Source organism: Hemiscyllium ocellatum, chromosome 38 (assembly GCF_020745735.1).
Source record: "Hemiscyllium ocellatum isolate sHemOce1 chromosome 38, sHemOce1.pat.X.cur, whole genome shotgun sequence".
Taxonomy (NCBI): domain Eukaryota; kingdom Metazoa; phylum Chordata; class Chondrichthyes; order Orectolobiformes; family Hemiscylliidae; genus Hemiscyllium; species Hemiscyllium ocellatum.
This window is the reverse complement of record NC_083438.1, coordinates 35,270,677-35,293,143: the sequence shown is the minus strand read 5'-3', so window position 1 is coordinate 35,293,143 and position 22,467 is coordinate 35,270,677. Positions and strand designations below refer to the sequence as shown.

Sequence of the window (22,467 nt, the reverse complement as noted above, 5' to 3'; positions counted from 1 at the left end):
TGGATAGTAGTAACAGGATAGGTCAGAGTCAGCATGGATTTATGAAGGGGAAATCATGCTTGACTAATCTTCTTGAATGTTTTGAGGATGTAACTCTGAAGATGGATGAGGGAGATCCAGTAGATGTAGTGTACCTGGACTTTCAGAAAGCTTTTGATAAAGTTCCACATAGGAGGTTAATGAGCAATATTAGGGTGCATGGTATTGGGAGCAAAGGACTAGATTGGATTGAAAATTGGTCGGCTGATAGGAAACAAAGGGTAGTGATAAACGGCTCCATTTCGGAATGGCAGGCAGTGACCAGTGGGGTACCGCAGAGATCCGTACTGGGACCGTAGCTTTTTACAATGTATGTTAATGATATAGAAGATGGTATCAGCAATAACATTAGCAAATTTGCTGATGATACAAAGCTGGGTGGCAGGGTGAAATGTGATGAGGATGTTAGGAGATTACAGGGTGACCTGGACAAGTTAGGTGAGTGGGCAGATGCATGGCAGATGCAGTTTAACGTGGATAAATGTATGGTTATCCACTTTGGTGGCAAGAACGGGAAGGCAGATTACTACCTCAACGGAATCAATTTAGGTAAAGGGGCAGTACAGAGAGATCTGGGTGTTCTTGTACACCAGTCAATGGAGGCAAGCATGCAGGTACAGCAGGTAGTGAAGAAGGCTAATAGCATGCTGGCCTTCATAACAAGAGGGATTGAGTATAGAAGCAAAGAGGTGCTTCTGCAGCTGTACAGGGCCCTGGTGAAACCACACCTGGAGTACTGTGTGCAGTTCTGGTCTCCAAATTTGAAGAAAGACATTCTGGCTATTGAGGGAGCGCAGCGTAGGTTCACGAGGTCAATTCCTGGAATGGCGGGATTACCTTACACTGAAAGACTGAAGCGACTGGGTTGGTATACCCTTGAATTTAGAAGACTGAGAGGGGATCGGATTGAGACATATAAGATTATGAAAGGATTGGACACTCTGGCAGCAGGAAACATGTTTCCGCTGATGGGTGAGTGTCGAACCACAGTGGAAGCAGTAAAAATACGGGGTGGACCATTTAGGACAGAGATGAGGAGAAACTTCTTCACCCAGAGAGTGGTGGCTGTGTGGAATGCTCTGCCCCAGAGGGCAGTGGAGGCCCAGTCTCTGGATTCATTTAAGAAAGAGTTGGATAGAGCTCTCAAAGATAGTGGAATCAAGGGTTATGGAGATAAGGCAGGAAGAGGATACTGATTAGGAATGATCAGCCATGATCATATTGAATGGCGGTGCAGGCTCGAGGGGCTGAGTGGCCCACTCCTGCACCTATTGTCTATTGTCTATTGACCACTGCAGCGGACAGCTGGAACTGACAACTGGAAGCGGCAGATTCAAACCACTACAAATGCCAGAGGAAAGATCACAGAAGCGCTTCACAGGAGGCTCCCAAGCACTGAGGATGTCACCTAGACAGGGGACGAAACGTCTGCAACACAAATTCCCAGCTGGGCGAACAGGACCACAACATAGAGAATGCGTCCAGGGTGGGCCAGGGGAATGTTGCTGAACAAAGAGACCTGGGGAGCAAGTTCCTTGAAAGTGGAGTCCCAGATGGACAAGGTAGTGAAGCAGATGTTTGCTTTTATTGGTCAGTGCATTGACTATGGGAGTTGGGAGGTCATCTTGCAGCTGTACAGCATGTTTGTTAGGCCATTTTTAGAATACTGCATTTAATTCTGGTCTCCTTGCTGCAAGAAGGATGTTGTGAAACTTGAAAAGGTTCTGGAAAAACTTACAAGGATAGCGCTGGGACTGGAGATTTGAGCTACAGGGAGAGGCTGTTTTCCCTGGTGCATTGGAGGCTGAGGGGTGACCTTGTGAAGGCTTATAAAATCATGAGGGGCATGAATATGGTGAATAGGCAAGGCCTTTTCCCTGGGGTGGGGCAGTCAGAACTAGAGGGCATAGGTTTATGGTGAGAGGGGAAAGATATAAAAGGGACCTGAGAGGTAACTTTTTCACACAGAGGGTGTATGGAATGAGCTGCCAGAGGAAGTGGTGGAGGTTGATGCAAGTACAGCATTTAAAAGGCATCTGGATGGGGATCTGAATAGGAAGGGTTTGGAGGGATATGAGCTGGGTGCTGGCAAATGGGACGAGCATCAGTTCTTCTATAACGCGATGGCCATGTTCTTGTGCAAACACGTGTTATAGAAAAATTGCGCTTGAGAAGCAGTGTTCAAAGTGCTGGTGATATAATCGCGTTACAGCCAACACACCTTTTAAAACTTTGTGCTTTGTACAAACAGTGTCCTCAACTCATCAACCGCGTTACAGCGAATTCGCATTGGCAATACACGCATTACAGTAGAGCAGCCTGCAGTTCACTTGAGGATATCTGGTTGGCATGGATGAGCTGGACTGAAGGGTCAGTTTCATGCTGTGTGACTCTATAACTCCAGGTTAAAGATTCAGCGCAGACTTAAACTGATTTGACAAAATGGTATCATTGACGTCGTGAAAATTGTTTTTTGCGAAATCACAAGTGGGCCATTCAACCCACTGGCTCTCCGAATGACCACCATGACTTAATACCATCCATCTGCCTCTCCCCTATACTCTTACTCACTGTTTTTATTTAAGTGATTATACAGCGTTCTCCTGAATTCCTGATTGAAACCTGCCCCTCCAGATTTGCTGCCAATACATTCCAGACCAATACCATACGTGTGAAAAGGCAGCTTTTCATGACTCATGCACTCCTGCTGCAAGTTCTTCTGCATTTCATTCCGAATGCTTTTCCAAGTGGGGGGGCCATTCATTCCCTACCTGCTCTAACCGGCGACCTGAAGATCTTGAAGACCTCTATCCAGTCTCAAATTACGGTGGCTCAATACTCTCCACTCCATCTCACAAACGAAATTTTTCACCCCGGAACCATTTGTGAAAGCCCATGCTGCAAAGGGGGGAGTTGGTCGAACGTGAGACTTGAATCTGTCCCCTTTGCACAACTGACTTGAGGGAACCAGTCAGGGAACGAACAGTTCGGATTTGGAACAGTTCGGTAGAGGGACAGCTTTAGAAGAGGGAATTCAATAAACACCTGAGGGGGGGGGAAATCGATTTAAAGGTCACAGAGAGAGAGAGAAACAAAGAGAGAGAGATCAGCAATTCAGAGGAAAGGCTAGCACAGACATCATGGGCCAAATGGCCTCTGTTGTTGCACAATTCTCAGAATGATGGGCTGAAATGTTCTCCTTCTCACAGCCATGTAGATATCAGAGTAGTCCTTCAGGTCTCAGCCAGGCAGGAAATACAAGGAAGAGGAAATCATCAACAGAGATGACAATTGACTTGCCTGAGATTGGTTACATGTTAAAATCTCAACAAATGGTCATCCCTCTGCCCATTTGGATCAGCTGCTGTCTCACGGGAGAGATCATTTCTGAGCAATGGTCTGTCTGGGTTTTCTCCCAACCACTGTGCCCCACGTGAGATTAATACAAACAGGTTAAGAAAGCCCCCTCCTGAATTGCCATGAGGCATTGTCCTACATTCAAGGCACTACGTAAATGCAAGTCATTGTCCTTGGCTTGTGTTCCATTCCTGTCCATTCAAATGCCCAGATTCTGAGGTGGAGGGTAAAGTGAGCAGGTTGTTCCAGGGCAGGGACTGAGGGAGTGCTGCACTGTCCGAGGGTCAGTGCTGAGGGAGTGCTGCACTGTCTGAAGGTCAGTGCTGAGGGAGCGCTGCACTGTCCAAGGGTCAATGCTGAGGGAGTGCTGCACTGTCGGAGGGTCAGTGCTGGGGGAGTGCTGCACTGTCCGAGGGTCAGGGCTGAGGGAGTGCTGCACTGTCGGAGGGTCAGTGCTGGGGGAGTGCTGCACTGTCGGAGGGTCAGTGCTGAGGGAGTGCTGCACTGTCATAGGATCAGTGCTGAGGGAGTGTTGCACTGTCGGAGGGTCAGTGCTGGGGGAGTGCTGCACTGTCCGAGGGTCAGGGCTGAGGGAGTGCTGCACTGTCGGAGGGTCAGTGCTGGGGGAGTGCTGCACTGTCGGAGGGTCAGTGCTGAGGGAGTGCTGCACTGTCATAGGATCAGTGCTGAGGGAGTGTTGCACTGTCGGAGGGTCAGTGCTGGGGAAGTGCTGCACTGTCCGAGGGTCAGTGCTGAGGGAGTGCCGTACTATCGGAGGGTCAGTGCTGAGGGAGTCCGCACTGTCCGAGGGTCAGTGCTGAGGGAGTGCTGCACTGTCGGAGGGTCAGTGCTGAGGGAGTGCTGCACTGTCGGAGGGTCAGTGCTGAGAGAGTGCTGTACTGTCGGAGGGTCAGTGCTGAGGGATTGCCACACTGTCGGAGGGTCAGTGCTGAGGGAGTGCTACACTGTCATAGGGTCAGTGCTGAGGGAGTGCCGCACAGTCTGAGGGTCAGTGCTGAGGGAGTGCAGCACTGTCGGAGGGTCAGTGCTGAGGGAGTGCCGCACTGTCGAAGGGTTAGTGCTGAGGGAGACCCGCACTGTCGTAGGGTCTGTGCTGAGGGAGACCTGCACTGCCAGAGGGTCAGTGCTGAGGGAGTGCCACACTGTCAGAGGGTCAGTGCTGAGGGAACACTGCACTGTCGGAGGGTCAGTGCTGAGGGAGTGCCGCACTGTCGAAGGGTTAGTGCTGAGGGAGACCCGCACTGTCGTAGGGTCTGTGCTGAGGGAGACCTGCACTGTCAGAGGGTCAGTGCTGAGGGAGCACTGCACTGTCAGAGGGTCAGTGTTGAGGGAGTGCCGCACTGTCGGAGGGTCAGTGTTGATGGAGTGCCGCACTGTCGGAGGGTCAGTGCTGAGAGAGTGCCACACTGTCGGAGGGTCAGTGTTGAGGGAATGCTGCACTGTCGGAGGGTCAGTGCTGAGGCAATGCTTCAGTGTCGGAGTGTCAGTGCTGAGGGAGTGGGCACTGTCAGAGGGTCAGCGCTGATGGAGTGCCATTCTGTGGGAGGGTCAGTGCTGAGGGTGTGCTGCACTGTCGGAGGGTCAGTGCTGAGGGAGTGCCGCACTGTCGGAGGGTCAGTGCTGAGGGAGTGCCGCACTGTCAGAGGGTCAGTGCTGAGGGAGTGCCGCAGTCGGAGGGTCAGTGCTGAGGGAGTGCCGCACTGTCAGAGGGTCAGTGCTGAGGGAGTGCCGCAGTCGGAGGGTCAGTGCTGAGGGAGTGCCGCACTGTCAGAGGGTCAGTGCTGAGGGAGTGCCGCAGTCGGAGGGTCAGTGCTGAGGGAGTGCCGCACTGTCGGAGGGTCAGTGCTGAGGGAATGCCACATTGCCTATCCCCATCATCATATCCTTCTTTCCTTCCTCATGTGTTTATCCAGGTTATCGTAAAATGTCCCTTTCTGATCCATTTCGCCCTCCGCCCTGTTATCATGATGTCCACGTGCTCCCTCCTCTCTGCAGACACCCCCAGTTGGATGGGTTTGTCTCAAACCTTTTTTGATGGTCCCCAGTTCTGTTTTACTTGTTACTGGGAAACAGGTTAGGAGCCGTCACACAAGATCAGCAGAAAGACTCATTTGTTTAAGATCTCACAAATTTATTGTCATATATATTACAGATCATCGGGCGTTTGTAAACATTTCCATTTCCATCACCGAAGCCTATTCTCCTTTTGAGTGTAACTCTTTTCAGAGCACTCAGCAGGATGTCACAGTGCGAGCAGACTGCTCTCTCTCTCTCTCTCGCAAACTTTAATCCCAAAGGTATCCCCTGAACTCAGCTGCCCTAACATTACCCCTTTGCCTCCAGCACTCAGAACCAACCTGCTCCTTTTCATCTTCGAAGGGGCATCTCAGTTACGATCAAACTGTCTTAAGCCAGTGTTCCCTTTGGATAATTTGTGAATTGCTCCCAGAGGTGAAGTTTTTAGGAACGGCAGGTCAGGGCAGTTCTTGGTTCTGGAGCTAGGGGATATCACGAAGATAGGAGAGGCCACCCATGAGAATACACTCATCCGTTACACACTCACGGTTCTCCCCAATCACACGCAAGAGTCATACCAGCCTTGCCAAGGTCATTATGTGCCCCACCAACACCCCATTCAGTTAAAAAAGTGAAGAATCACTTCCCCCTAATTACGCGTTGAAACATAGATTTTCAATATCACTTGCCCAGACATGCGACCAATGGTGTGTAGGCCCAGAGAGACAGAGGAGATAGAGAAAGAGTGCCTGATTGCAGAGACGCAGAGTTGTGAATAATTCTGCTCAATTCCACATTCTTATCAGCTATGAGAAAGAATTACCCAGAAAGTTGGCTTAATTAAACAGTAAAACTAATGTTCCAGCATTCGCAGTTCCTCATTTGCTGTTGGGTACATCAGAGAGATTGGTTTGTAAAATGTGACTTCCTCCAGCCCGGTGTTCTAAAATGTAGTGTGGCATTATCATGGATTTGTGATTGATCCAAGATCGTGGGGAGTCAGAGACTGAAACAACAGGGTTAGTTTGGAGACTGATACAATGAAATGGGTAAGTGCGGGGCAGTGGGATTAGTTTGGGGACTGATACAGGGCTTTCAGGAGAGAGTGGGTCAGTGGGATTAGTTTGGTAGTTGATACAGGGCTATGGGGAGAGAGTCGGACTGTGTGATTAATTTGGGGATTGATACAGGCCTATGGGGAGAGTGTGGGGCAGTGGTATTAGTTTGGGGATTGATATAGAGCTATGAGGAGAGAATGGGGCAGTAGGATTAAGATGGTACTGATCTAGAAGACACCTGTCACAGATACAATGACTGAATGGCCTCTTGCTCATGCTGGGATCAAACATTACCGGAATACAGCCCCCACTGAGCAAATACCACAAGAGAATAGCTACTGTACAACCAGGTATGAGAGGGAATGAGCTGAGGAAGGTCTCCTGGCAGGAGATTGAGGGGGGCATTGTAAATCTGTAGATGAGAAGGTTTGACCACACAGAGCATGTTGGGAATGGCCCTCCCTCTGAAGATGCCCCTCATTCCACCCAGGGGCTCCTGCAGCCAACCGACGAAAGGGTGAAGACTGAGACGCTGTGCTTCAGAGCACCAGTCTGAGGAAGACCAGGAGAACAGCCATGATGAGGGGGCTGCTCAGTTGGCTTGGGCTTGCGGTGGACGTGGTGCTGGGGCCCGGAGTGGTGCTCCGGGTGAAGTTCCGCGACTCCAAGTTGCACAGGCCATCCTTGCAGCAGTAGAAACCCGCTGACGCCTCATATCGGAATAGTCCGAGAGCCCCGGGATTTCGACAGAGGAAGTCGGAAGCACAGCCTTTCATCACGAACGTCCTGGGATCCACTGTTTGGAACAAAGGGTGGGCCATCAGTCTGATGCCTTCAGATGGAGAGACAGAGTCCCACTTTGAAGCCCTCCCCCCATCACTTTCTTCATCATCTGAATGCCAAAGCACTGCACAGGAACAGGAGGAGGCCATTCAGCCTGAACCTCCAGGGGAAACTACCCAGTCTCATAGAATCCCTATACTGTCAAATGGGGGCATTCAGCCCAACAAGTCCACATCGACCCTCCAAAGATCAACCCACCCAGAGCCATTCCCCAACCCTACTACTAAACATTTATCCCTGATTAATGCACCAAGCCTACACATCCCTGGACACTGTGGGGCTATTTAGCATGGCCAATCCTCCCTAACCTGCACGTCCCTGGTCATCATGGAGCTATTTAGCATGGCCAATCCACCCCAACCTGCACATCCCTGGTCATTATGGAACTATTTAGCATGGCCAATCCACCCTAACCTGCACATCCCTGGACACTATGGGATAATTTCCCATGGCCAATCCACCCTAACCTGCACATCCCTGGGACACAATGGGACAATTTCCCATGGCCAATTCACCCTAACCTGCACATCCCTGGGCACTATGGGACAATTTCCCATGGCCAATCCACCCCAACCTGCACATCCCTGGTCATTATGGAACTATTTCCCATGGCCAATTCACCCTAACCTGCACATCCCTGGGCACTATGGGACAATTTCCCATGGCCAATCCACCCTAACCTGCACATCCCTGGACACTATGGGGCAATTTCCCATGGCCAATCCACCCTAACCTGCACATCCCTGGGCACTATGGGACAATTTCCCATGGCCAATCCACCCTAAACTCTGTACCTTTGGACAGTGGGAGGAAACCTGAGCACCCAGAGAAACTCCACATGGACAGTCGCCCAAGGCTGGAATCGAACCCGGGTCCCTGGCATCGTGAGGCAGTGGTGCTAACCACTAAGCCACTGTACCACCCCACCCTTTCCTAGAACAGTCCCTCACTCCAGGTATCAATGCAGTTCCCCTCCTCTGAACCAGCTCCAATCCTGTTCCATCCCTCCTGAAGTAAGGAGATCAAAACTATTCACAGTATCACCCCACATTAAGGAGGCATAACCTTCACACTATTTGGGTCAATTCCTCTCATAATGAAAGATAGCATCCCATGACCCTTCCTGATAACATGCCTTACCTGGTCACTAATCCTTGGGGAAATGTGCAGACAAACACATGGAACCCTTTGCAATTAGGAAATCCCTAGCCATTCTCTATTTAAGTGATACCCTTCTTTATTCTTTATGTTCCCCTGTCCTGTGTAAACAACTCCTGATTTTACAACATTATTTCACACCTGCCGGATCTTTTGCCCCCTTGCCAAACCAGCCTGCATCCCTGTTCTGTCAGTTTCAACTGAGGAAGTGCTCTGCTATTCTCTTTCTATCCCGTAAAATTCACCACGTTATGTTGTTTCTGCCGATAGGTGAGATGCTGAATAAATACTTACCTCCTGTGCTGTGACCTGACGTGTGGATGCAGCGATCCTGTTGTCCTCTGCATTTCACTTTGTCCGTTGTGGCATTACACCCGATCTCCGTAACAGCGTAACATGAGTAACATTCCAACCCATTCAGCGTGCTGTTCTCTATGTCTGAAATACAAACAGAGAGCAGCATGAACCACTCCCAATCTGCTTCTCAGAACCTTTCAAAGCATTGGTAAGATCTCAGAATCATGCCCACTAATACTCATGTGGAATGCATTGGGAAAGTTGCGATGGTTCTCCCTTGGGAAGAGAAGGGCAAGAGTTCCTGAAGAAGGGCTCATGCCCGAAACATCAACTCTCCTGTTCCTTGGATGCTGCCTGACCTGCTGTGCTTTTCCAGCAACACATTTTCAGCTCCGATCTCCAGCATCTGCAGTCCTCACTTCCTCCTCGAAGATTTTAACCTACTGCGAATCCTCTTGCAAGGATGCCTTCCTTGAAGAAGCTCTCTTTCTCTCTCTACAAGGATTTCAGTGAGTCCCTCTCTCATTGCACATCCCAGGTCGCATTTCCAACTCATCTCCCCCAAGTCCCTCCTCCCTACCTTTTATCTTAGCCTGCTGGACCCACTTTCCTCATTCCTGTAGAAGGGCTCATGCCCAGAACGTCAATTCTCCTGCTCCTTGGATGCTGCCTGACCTGCTGCGCTTTTCCAGCAACACATTTTCAGTTAGGATAAATAGACAGTCTTTTCCCTGGGGTCGGGGAGTCCAGAACTAGAGGGGCATAGGTTAAGGGTGAGAGGGGAAAGATTTAAAAGGGACAACTTTTTCACTCAGAGAGTGGTACGTGTATGGAATGAGCTGCCAGAGGAAGTGGTGGAGGCTGGTACAATAACAACATTTAAAAGGCATCTGGATGGGTGTATGAATAGGAAGGGTTTAGTGGGATATGGGCCAGGTGTTGGCAAATGGGACTAGATTAGGTTTAAGATATCTGGTCGGAATGGACGAATTGGACCAAAGGGTCTGTTTCCATGCTGTACTTCTCTATGATTCTGTGATACTATGACATGATTGGGAATTGTGCAACAAATTGGAACCTTTTGCCTCAGACATTTTGAGTATTTTTAAGACAGAGGTAGATTAAGCAGAGGGAATTGAGGGTTTTTCAGGAGGAGTTTGAAAGGAGGAATTTTAATGCAAAGACAAGAAGGATGGTGCTCTGACTGAATGGCGGGCAGTTTCAATGGGCTGAATGACCAGCCTCTGCTCCTGATTTATATATTTGTATGTTGAGGTGTTCAGAATAATACAGGGTCAGGAGAGTGTGGATAGGGAGAAACTGGACCAATGAGTGGAAGGGTCAGGAACCAAATGGTTCAGACTTAACATTGTTGGTTAAAGAAGCAAAAGTAACGTGCTCAATTTTTGTTTGAACTCTTTCTTCGGAGGTAGCTGTCACTGTAGTAGTCAGCATTTATCACCCATTTTGAATTGACCAGTGGTTGGTTCAGAGTCGATCCCATTGTCTCAAGGCCAGACCAGGTAAGGACAGCAGAGTTCCTTCCCTGAAGGACATGACTAAATCAGGCAGCTTCAGAAGTGATAAAATAACCAGGCGGGGGGGGTTCTGGACGAGGTTGGTGGGAAGTGACTAAAAGTGGGTGAACCAACACAGAGGAAGCACTGACCCAACGGATTGATGTGAAAGATGATGGTCCTGCCCACTCTATCAGGTATGTCCAGATACCACCACCCAGGTTTTATTCCTTGACATCACTTGAAACATCAGAACAAAACTCAAGAAGGTCATGACTGTTTCACTAGCTCTCTGTTATTGTATAGCACTTCCACAATTTCACAGCGTGAGGTGTGGAATGTCCTTGAGTTGATGACCTGATTATAAGTGTAAATGTCAGTCCCTTCAGTATGTTTGAGGATCTGCCTTCTGCATTCGTTCCAATGGCTTAAGATGAAAGGGACGTATTGTGGTGCCTCGCCACCCTAGCCCTCTTCCTGATATCGTGTGTCGTGTCAGTATCTTACCTGGTTTGACATCGTCATTGCAGAGGTTGGAACTGCAGCAGGTCGTGTGCACATAGTGGGAGATCAGTCCACTGTTGAAGGTGACGATACCAAAACAACCCCCACAGCCACTTATCAGGTAATTGCTCTCTGAGGCTCCTAAGAAAGGAAATCACATCACGTTACAGCCACTCAGAGCCGATCAGTACAACTCCCTGCATCACCCTGGAGCATCAAAGGCTGAGGGAGTGACTTTAGAGAGGTTTATAAAATCATGTTTCACCTGTCACAGCAGAGTTTTTGGGCCGTCCTCATCGTTTACCTTCCCACAAAGTTTTGTGTCATCAACAAACTTGGAGATAGCACTTTTCTTAGTGAGGACAGTGAATGAAACGATAAAGCAGTTTGAGATATCTTTCTCCATTAATAGGCTTCCTGCTACTGAATCAACCTCAAGAAGAAGACGTTCAAGATTACACAGTACTTACCGATGACAGTGTTGACACTAATTGACCGGCAAGTGGAATGGATTGTCCTGTTACACTCTATGGTCGTGTTTAACGCACAGTTGCCTCTCAGACTGTTACAGTCGTGGCATGTTAGTGAAAAACCTGCAGTAAACAATAAAATGTAAATTTTACCACAGATTTGGAAAGTTGGTGTCTCTGGCTGGGCCAGTATTTATTGCCTGTCCCTAGTTGCCCCCCTTGAGATGGTGGGGGTGAGCTGCCTTCTTGAACCACTGCAATCCCCAGGTTGTTGGAAGACCCACAATGCCATTGGGGGGAGCTCCAGGATTCTGAGCCAGCTACGCTGAAGGAACGGCCATACATTTTCAAGTTGGAATGGTGAGGGACCCAGAGATGAACTTGCAGGGGATGGTGTTCCCATGTTTCGGATGCCCCTTGACCTTTTAGATGGAATTGGCCGGGAGTTTGGAAGGTGCTGCCTGAGGGTCTTTGGTGAGTTTCTGCAGGGCATCTTGTAGATGGTACAACACTGCTGCTACTGAGAGGAGCTGCAAATGTGTTGCTGGTCAAAGCACAGCAGGCCAGGCAGCATCTCAGGAATAGAGAATTCGACGTTTCGAGCATAAGCCCTGAGATGCTGCCTGGCCTGCTGTGCTTTGACCAGCAACACATTTGCAGCTGTGATCTCCAGCATCTGCAGACCTCATTTTTTACTCGCTACTGAGAGGAGTCAGCAGGGAGTTACTCATCACAGCATTACCAAGTTGGAGTTATCCAGATGCACAGTACACAGAGAGGGATAATATATGTGAACTCTCAACGCCAAAGGGTTTATCAAAGTTTAGTTAAACATATCAACATTAAAAATTCAAGGGGGGGGGAGTGTGGGGGGGCGGTGGGGAGTGATATCATTTTGTAATAATGCAGACTGACACTCAATCCCCAATGGGGGGCTACACTCTGTAATAACACACACTGACACTCATTCCCCAATGGGGGGATATCACTCTGTAATAACACACACTGACACTCAATCCCCAATGGGGGGATATCACTCTGTAATAACACACACTGACACTCAATCCCCAATGGGGGATATCACTCTGTAATAACACACACTGACACTCAATCCCCAATGGGGGATATCACTCTGTAATAACACACACTGACACTCAATCCCCAATGGGGAGATATCACTCTGTAATAACACACACTGACACTCAATCCCCAATGGGGGGATATCACTCTGTAATAACACACAGTGACACTCAATCCCCAAATGGGGGGATATCACTCTGTAATAACGCACGTTGACACTCAATCCCCAATGGGGGGATATCACTCTGTAATAACACACACTGACACTCAATCCCCAATGGGGGATATCACTCTGTAATAACACACACTGACACTCAATCCCCAATGGGTGGGGGGGGGGATATCACTCTGTAATAACACACACTGACACTCAATCCCCAATGAGGGGGTATCACTCTGTAATAACACACACTGACACACAATCCCCAGTGAGGAGATATCACTCTGTAATAACACACTGAAACTCAATCCCCAATGGGGGGGATATCACTCTGTAATAACACACACTGACACTCAATCCCCAATGAGGGGATATCACTCTGTAATAACACACACTGACACTCAATCCCCAATAGGGGGGATATACTCTGTAATAACACATGATAACTGTGCACATTTCAAAATTTGAACATTGCAATTGAAAAGACCCAACACGATCTTTCTCCGGCTCAACCACTGGATCTGACCAACCGGGAGAAATCCATGTCCTGTTCCATCAGTCTCCTGTCATGAAATGGATATTTCTGAAGGAAAAGTGTGCAGTGAGAGATTAGACAGATATTAAGAACAGACATTATCTGCACAGAAAGTTTACCTTGTGTGACCAAGACAGTGAGGAGCACTGCTGCCAGTTGGATCTTCATCTTGCTGACTGTCTCCCCCGGGCGTCAGGAACCGCTGAATATATTGGGGAATCGAGAAACGTTATTACTTTTATAGGCTGGATGACGTGAAAGGAAAGTAAAATAAAAAAATCCCTAACAGGACAAGAGCCAAATCACTAGCGAAGGTCCCACCCATTGATCCCTCAGGCTCCACCTGTTGAGGTGACACCCTGGCTCAGTTCCAGGGTAAAACCCCAGGCATCATTGGAAATTGGGACAATGGAAGATGGAGCTGGCCTTCATCCTGAACAGCTGTGGTTCACTGACTGGGGAATGGGGATGGACCTAACAACCTGCCTCCTTTATAGGGGCCTCTCTTCAGCAATTATCAACTCTTCATCCATTTAGATTCCGTCAAACTCAACAAGCTAAATAGTAAGGTGTCTCTCTGTATAGTGGTTGGGGGGGGAGGGGTGTGGGGAGGTTAGGGAGCATTTCACTATTAAGTCTGAAACAGAACCCTGACTGCATAGGAGCTGGCCATTCGGCCCATCAAGTCTGCACCAACCCTCCAAAGAGGTCCACCCAGCACACAATGCATTTCTCATGGCCAATTCATCTAACCTGCACATCCCTGGGCACAAGAGGACAATTTTCCAAGGCCAACCCACCTAGCCTGCACATCCCTGGATGCTATGGGACAATTTCCCATGGCGATTCCAACCTAACCTGCACATCCCTAGGCACTATGGGAGAATTTCCCATGGCCAATCCACCCTAACCTGCACATCTTTGTGACAATGAGAGGAAACCGGAGCACCCGGAGTAAACCCACGCAGACAGAGGGAGAATGTGCAAACTGCTCTCCGACAGTCACCCAAGGCTGGAATCGCACCCGGGTCCCTGGCGCTGTGAGTTCGCAGTGCTAACCACTGAGCCACCATGTCACCTATGTTTGGCTGATTCACTTGAGACATTCCAGCTGATGGAGGATGGAAGACCTTTACTGGGGAAAGAGACCCATGAAAGTATTCGCTCAATTGCTTTAGCCCCCAGTGATTGACTATGGCCAAGGATGTTATTGCTCTCTCTCTCTCTCTCTCTCTCTCTCTCTCACTCACTCTGTCTCTCTGGTACATTCTTTGTCCCTTACTCTCTAAAAGAAAGATAAATTGAACAGATCTTCCCCAGTTGTTACAGGTCGAATCAGATAGTGTCCTCTCTTCATTCATCGCTCGATCCACACTATGAGATTAGATTACTTACAGTGTGGAAACAGGCCCTTCGGCCCAACAAGTCCACACTGACCCACCGAAGCGCCACCCACCCAGACCCATTCCCCTACATTTACCCCTTCACCTAACACTAGGGGCAATTTAGCACGGCCAATTCACCCAACCTGCACGTTTTTGGATTGTGGGAGGAAACCGGAGCACCCGGAGGAAACCCACGCAGACACGGGGAGAATGTGCAAACTCCACACAGACAGTCGCCTGAGGCGGGAATTGAGATGCAGCAATGAAAGGGCTGGGGAATGGAACATGGATCCTGACGGAGAGCTTGACCCGTCTGGGTTCCCCACCTGAGGCTGTCCAGTCCTCTGGTGTACCCCACCTTCTCTCCCCATCCACCTCCCATCCCCAATCCCATTTGGAAACCTGGCCCTCTCCCTAACTCCAGCTCTGAGTCGGTGTCCAGTTTCTCTGCCGTGTCTCATGCCCTCTCCCATCTCAGGCACCCCTCAGCCTCACCCCTGCTCCCTTCACTCCATCTCTCCACCTTCCTCCTCCATCCATCCTCACGTTAGCTTAAACGGTGCAAGAATTCTGACTCCTGCCCTTTCCTGGTCTTCCCTCTTCACTCTTCCATGACCCAACTCCCCCTCCCTCACTCTTCCTCCCAAAGCTCTTCGCTGAGGACCACCCTGGGACCTGATTGATCTCTTTTGTGATTGATTGTTCTTGATCTTCTTGGCCTTGTCCACTCCCACCCTCATTCACTCCAACCTTTGCTGACCATGCTCCTTCCTCAACTTCTCCTTGAAGGTCTTTGTTGAAAAGGTTAGTTCTGACCAACACTTTGGTCACCTGTCCCTCGAATCCCCCAGTGGCTGAGCGTCACACTTTGTCCAAAAGCCCATCTTGTCAATTGTCCCGGGCGATTGAGCAACGTGGAAAGGCGTCATGTAAATGCAAAATCGTTGCCATTGCTTTGTGGTCCAACACTTGGTTCGACAGAGAGCCTTGCCTCTGGGATGGTTGGATTCAGACAGTCACAGATGCTCTCCTGCACATTGAAAGACCCTTCAGCCCATCGCTTCAATGCTGGTCAAATACAAGCACCGAACTATTTGTATCCAATTGTCCAGCACTTGGTCCATAGCCTGGGCAAGTGCACATCAAAATATTTCTTCAACGAGGGCTTCTTCAAAGAGGGCTTCTTTCTCACAATAGACACAGCGAGGTCCAGATATCCATCAGTCTCTGAGGGAAAATACCTCTCCTCACATTCCTTCGAAACCTTCTGTCCCTTACCTTCAGTCTATCTCCCCACCTCGATCATCAAACCCTCCCTCAAGGGAGGTAGTTTCCTCATGTGGAGATGTGCAGGCTGGTTCTGGAACATTCCACACCTTCCTCTGGAAGGGGTAGAAGGGTGATGATTAATATTCAGGCATGCAATGGCAGTGGGAGGGTGTTTTGACAATAGACAGCAATAAGCATGAATTAATACGAACAAATAACGACTTCCAATTTCCTCATTCTCTACGGAGAAACTTGCTTGCGACATGGGGATCCAAAATTTGAAAAAGGTGGATGGGGATTTCCAAATTTCATCCAAAGCTGCTCGTTGGTGATTGCACGAATCTGACAACAGTCCGAACAACAAAGAAAATGAACAAAACAAATGCAAATTTTCACAGGCGACTCCCAGAAGAAACATGCCCTTTCTTCAGTATTGTCACTTTGCAAGCACCCTGACTTCACTTTTTCCTCTTGAGCGTCACATTTAACAAAGCTGCTCACAACCCCAACACGTCACCACAATCTCAGGAGGCTCCAGACCTCTTCCCAGCAGGTGAAGTGCTGGTCGGGAGAGTCCCACTCTCACAAAGTAGGAAATGCAGGAGTCCATTTACTCACAGCTAGCTCCCAGAGACAACAAACCAGACGGTGAGGTTCACTGAGACGCTAGCTGATTCCTACCGGCCAACACCAGGGAGACATCGCCTTTCCTTTGACAAAAAAAACAGCCTAAGATCTTTCATGGCAGTGCGGCACTCCCTCAGCACTGACCCTCCGATAGTGCGGCTCTCCCTCAGCACTGACCCTCCGATAGTGCGGCTCTCCCTCAGCACTGACCCTCCGATAGTGCGGCTCTCCCTCAGCACTGACCCTCCGACAGTGCGGCACTCCCTCAACACTAACCCTCTGACAGTGTAGCACTCCCTCAGCACTGACCCTCCGACAGTGCGGCACTCCCTCAACACTAACCCTCTGACAGTGTAGCACTCCCTCAGCACTGACCCTCCGACACTGTGGCACTCCCTCAGCACTGACCCTCCCACAGAGCAGCACTCCCTCGTACTGAGCCTCCGACAGTGTGGCTCTCCCTCGCACTGACACTACCACAGTGCAGCTCTCCCTCAACACTGACCCTCCGACAGTGCGGCTCTCCCTCGCACTGACCCACCGACAGTGCGGCTTGCCCTCACACTGACCCTCCAACAGTGCGGCTTTCCCTCGCACTGACCCTCCGACAGTGCAACACTCCTTCAGCACAGATGCTCCGACAGTGCAGCACTCCCTCAGCGCTGACCCTCCGACAGTGCGGCAGTCCCTCAGCACTGACTCTCCAACACTGCAGCACTCTCTCAGCACTGACCCTCCGACATTGCGGCACCCCCTCAACATGACCAACTGACAGTGCGGCACTCCCTCAGCACTGACCCTCTGACAGTGTGATGCTCCCTCATTTTTGACCTTCTGACACAGCAGCACTCCCTCAGCATTGACCCTCTGACAGTGCGGCATTTCCTCAGCACTGACCCTCCGACAGTGCAGCACTCCCTCAGCACTGACCCTCTGACAGCGTGGCACAGCCTCAGCACTGACCCGCCGACACTGCGGCATTCCCACATCTCTGACCATCCGTCAGAGCAGCACTTCCTCAGCACTGACCCTCCAACAGTGTCCACTCCCTCAGCACTGACCCTCCAACAGTTTGGCATTGCCTCAGCACTGACCCTCCAACAGTGTCCACTCCCTCAACACTGTCCCTCCGACAGTGCGGTAGTCCCTGAGCACTGCCCCTCCGACAGTGTGGCACTCCCTCAGCACTGACCCTCCGACACTACAGCACTCTCTCAGCAATGACCCTCCAACAGTGCAACATTCCCTCAGCACTGACCCTCGGATAGTCCAGCACTCAGTCAGCACTGGCCCTCCGACAGTGCAGCACACCCACAGCACTGACCCTCCAACAGTGTGGAGCTCCCTCAACACTGACCCTCTGACAGTGCGGCACTCCCTCAGCATTGACTCTCCAAAATTGCGGCACTCCCTCAACACTGACCCTCCGACAGTGCGGCACTCTCTCAGCAATGACCTTCCGACAGTACGGCAGTCCCTCAGCGCTGACCCTCTGACAATGCAGCTCTCTCACAGCACTGAACCTCTGACAGTGCGGCACTCTCCCAGCAATGACCTTCCGACAGTATGGCAGTCAATCAGCACTGACACTGACAGAGTGGAACTCCCTCAGCACTGACCCACCGACAGTGCCCACTCCTTCAGCGCTGAACCTCTGACAGTGCGGCACTGCCTCAGCACTGACCCTCTGACAGTGTACACTCTCTCAACACTGTCCCTCCGACACTACAGCACTCTCTCAGCAATGACCCTACGACAATGCAACATTCCCTCAGCACTGAACCTCTGACAGTCCAGCACTCAGTCAGCACTGGCCCTCCGACAGTGTGGAGCTCCCTCAACATTGACCCTCTGACAGTGCGGTACTCCCTCAGCACTGACCCAACAACGGTGCGGGTGTCTCTCAGCACTGACCCTCTGACAATGCAGCACTTTCTCAACACTGACCCTCCCTCAGAGCGGCACTCCATCAGCACTAACCCTCTGACAGCGCGGCCCTCCCTCAGCACTGACCCTGCGACAGTGCAGCACTCCTTCAGCACTGACCCTCCGACAGTTCGGCACTCCCTCAGCGCTGACCCCCCGACAGTGCAGCACTCTCACAGCACTGAACCTCTGACAGTGCGGCAATCCCTCAGACCTGACCCTCTGATGTGCGGCACTCCCTCGGCACTGGCCCTCCGAAACTGCGGCACTCCCTCAACACTGACCCTCCCACAGTGCGGCACTCTCTCAGCAATGACCCTCCGACAGTGCGGCACTCACTCAGTGCTGACCCTCCGACAGTGCGGTAATCCCTCAGCACTGACATTCTGACAGTGCAGCACTCCCTCAGCACTGACCCTCCGACAGCGCCGCACTCCCTCAGCACTGACCCTCTGACAGTGCCGCACTCCCTCAGCACTGACCCTCTGACAGTGCGGCCCTCCCTCAGCACTGACCCTGCGACAGTGCAGCACTCCTTCAGCACTGACCCTCCGACAGTTCGGCACTCCCTCAGCGCTGACCCCCCGACAGTGCAGCACTCTCACAGCACTGAACCTCTGACAGTGCGGCAATCCCTCAGACCTGACCCTCTGATGTGCGGCACTCCCTCGGCACTGGCCCTCCGAAACTGCGGCACTCCCTCAACACTGACCCTCCCACAGTGCGGCACTCTCTCAGCAATGACCCTCCGACAGTGCGGCACTCACTCAGTGCTGACCCTCCGACAGTGCGGTAATCCCTCAGCACTGACATTCTGACAGTGCAGCACTCCCTCAGCACTGACCCTCCGACAGCGCCGCACTCCCTCAGCACTGACCCTCTGACAGTGCCGCACTCCCTCAGCACTGACCCTCTGACAGTGTGGCACTCCCTCAGCACTGACCCTCTGACAGTGTGGCACTCCCTCAGCACTGACCCCCGACACTGCAGCATTCCCACATCTCTGACCATCCGTCAGTGAAGCACTCCCTCAGCACTGACCCTCTGACAGTGTCCACTCCCTCAACACTGACCCAGCGACAGTGCGGCACTCCCTCAGCACTGACCCTCCAACAGTTTGGCACTGCCTCAGCACTGACCCTCTGACAGTGTACACTCTCTCAACACTGTCCCTCCGACACTACAGCACTCTCTCAGCAATGACCCTACGACAATGCAACATTCCCTCAGCACTGAACCTCTGACAGTCCAGCACTCAGTCAGCACTGGCCCTCCGACAGTGTGGAGCTCCCTCAACATTGACCCTCTGACAGTGCGGTACTCCCTCAGCACTGACCCAACAACGGTGCGGGTGTCTCTCAGCACTGACCCTCTGACAATGCAGCACTTCCTCAGCACTGACCCTCCCACAGAGCGGCACTCCTTCAGCACTAACCCTCTGACAGTGCGGCCCTCCCTCAGCACTGACCCTCCGACAGTGCAGCACTCCTTCAGCACTGACCTTCCGACAGTTCGGCACTCCCTCAGCGCGAACCGTCTGACAATGCGGCAATCTCTCAGCACTGACCCTCCCACAGTGCGGCACTCTCTCAGCAATGACCCTCTGACAGTGCGGCACTCACTCAGTGCTGACCCTCCGACAGTGCGGCACTCCCTCAGCGCTGTCCCTCCCACAGTGCGGCCCTCCCTCAGCACTGACTCTAACAGTGCGGCACTCTCTCAGCACTGACCCTCCGACAGTACGGCAATCCCTCAGCGCGGACCCTCTGACAGTGTGGCACTGCCTCAGCATTAACCCACCAACACTGCGGCACTCCCTCAACACTGACCCTCTGACAGTGCAGCACACCCTCAGCACTGACCCTCCAACAGTGCAGCACTCCCTCAGCACTGACCCTCCCACAGTGTGGAGCTCCATTAGCACTGACTCTCCAACAGTGCAGCACTCCGTCAGCACTGACCATCTCACACTGCAGTGCAGTCTGAGCACGGACCCGCCGACAGTGACCAGTCCCTCAGCGCTGAACCTGTGACAGTGTGGCACTCCATCAGCACTGACTCTTCCACAGTACGTAGCTCCATCATCACTGACCCTCCGACAGTGCAGTACTCCCACAGCACTGACCCACCAACAGTGCGGCACTCCCTCAGCACTAACCCTCCGACGGTGTGGCACTCCCTCAGCACTGACCCTCTGACACTGCAGCACTCCCTCAGCACTGACCCTCCGACAGTGTGGCACTCCATCAGCACTGACTCTTCCACAGTACGTAGCTCCATCATCACTGACCCTCCGACAGTGCAGTACTCCCACAGCACTGACCCACCAACAGTGCGGCACTCCCTCAGCACTAACCCTCCGACAGTGTGGCACTCCCTCAGCACTGACCCTCTGACACTGCAGCACTCCCTCAACACTGACTCTCCGACAGTGCGGCACTCTCTCAGCAATGACCTTCCGACAGTACGGCACTCCGTCAGCGCTGACCCTCTGACAATGCGGCACTCTCACAGCACTGAACCTCTGACAGTGCGGCAATCCCTCACCTGACCCTTTGACAGTGCGGCACTCCCTCAGCACTGACCTTCCGACAGTATGGCAGTCCATCAGCACTGACACTCTGACAGAGTGGAACTCCCTCAGCACTGACCCCCCGACAGTATGGCAGTCCATCAGCACTGATACTCTGACAGTGTGGAACTCCCTCAGCACTGACTCACCGACAGTGCCCACTCCCTCAGCCCTGACCCTCTGACAGTGCGGCACTCTCACAGCACTGACCTTCCGACAGTACGGCAGTCCATCGGCACTGACCCTCTGACAGTGCGGCACTGCCTCGGCACTGACCCTCCGACAGTGCGGTAATCCCTCAGCACTGACACTCTGACAGTGCAGCACTCCCTCAGCACTGACCCTCCGACATGCGGCACACACTCAGCACTGACCCTCTGACAGTGTGGCACTCCCTCAGCTCTGACCCTCTGACAGTATGGCATTCATTCAGCACTGACCTTCTGACAGCACGGCACTCCCTCAGCACTGATCCTCTGACATTGCGGCAATTCCTCAGCACTGACCCTCCGACAGTGTAGCACTCACTCAGCAGTGACCCTCCGACAGTGCAGCACTCACTCAGCACTGACCCGCCGACAGTGAGGCACTCCCTCAGAACTGACCCTCCAACAGTGCGGCACATCCTCAGCACTGACCCTCTGACAGTCCAGCACTCCATCAGCACTGGCCCTCCGACATTGCAGCGCACCCACAGCACTGAGCCTCCGACAGTGTGGATCTCCATCAACACTGACCCTCCAACAGTGCGGCGCTCCCTCAGCACCGACCCTCTGACAGTGCTTCAATCCCTCAGCCCTGACCCTCCGACAGTGCGGCAATCCCTCAGCCCTGACCCTCTGACAGTGCGGCATTCCCTCAGCACTGACCCTCCGACACTGCAGCACTCCCTCAGCACTGACCCTCTGACAGTCCAGCACTCCGTCAGCACAGGCCCTCCGACAATGCAGCACTGCTAAGCACTGACCCTCCGACACTGCAACATTTCCTCAGTACTGACCCACAAACAGTGCAGCACTCCCTCAGCACTGACCCTCCGTCAGTGCGGCACACCCTCAGCACTGACGCTCCCACAGTGTGGAGCTCCCTTTGCACTGACTCTCCAATGGTGCAGAACCCCCTCACCACTGACCCTCCAACAGTGCAGCACTCCCTCAGCGCTGACCCTCTGACACTGCAGCATTCACTTAGCACTGTCCCTCCCACAGTGTGGCACTGCCTCAGCACTGACCCTCTGACAGTGCGGCACTCCCTCAGCACTGACCCTCTGACAGTGGGGCACTCCCTCAGCACCGTTCCTCCCACAGTGCAGCACTCCCTCAGCACTGACCCTCCAACAGTGTCCACTCCCTCAACACTGTCCCTCCGACAGTGCGGTAGTCCCTGAGCACTGCCCCTCCGACAGTGTGGCACGCCCTCAGCAATAACCCTCCGACACTACAGCACTCTCTCAGCAATGACCCTCCGACAGTGCAACATTCCCTCAGCACTGACCCTCTGACAATCCAGCACTCAGTCAGCACTGGCCCTCCGACAGTGCAGCGCACCCACAGCACTGACACTCCGACAGTGTGGAGCTCCCTCAACACTGACCCAACAACAGTGCGGGAGTTTCTCAGCATTGACCCTCTGA

At 52.0% G+C, this 22,467-nt stretch overlaps 1 protein-coding gene across 1 annotated transcript; it reads right to left on the bottom strand.

Annotated features, from left to right (window-relative positions):
* Positions 1 to 5,527: 5,527 nt before the first annotated feature.
* Positions 5,528 to 13,275, bottom strand: LOC132833967 (urokinase plasminogen activator surface receptor-like). Its single transcript, XM_060852669.1, has 5 exons — positions 13,175 to 13,275; positions 11,281 to 11,403; positions 10,814 to 10,951; positions 8,787 to 8,930; positions 5,528 to 7,287 (listed from the first exon to the last, which is right to left on the bottom strand). Exons 1-5 carry the CDS (start codon positions 13,221 to 13,223, stop codon positions 7,031 to 7,033), a joined length of 711 nt encoding a protein of 236 aa, XP_060708652.1. The 5' UTR covers positions 13,224 to 13,275; the 3' UTR covers positions 5,528 to 7,030.
* Between the last annotated feature and the right edge of the window lie 9,192 nt (positions 13,276 to 22,467).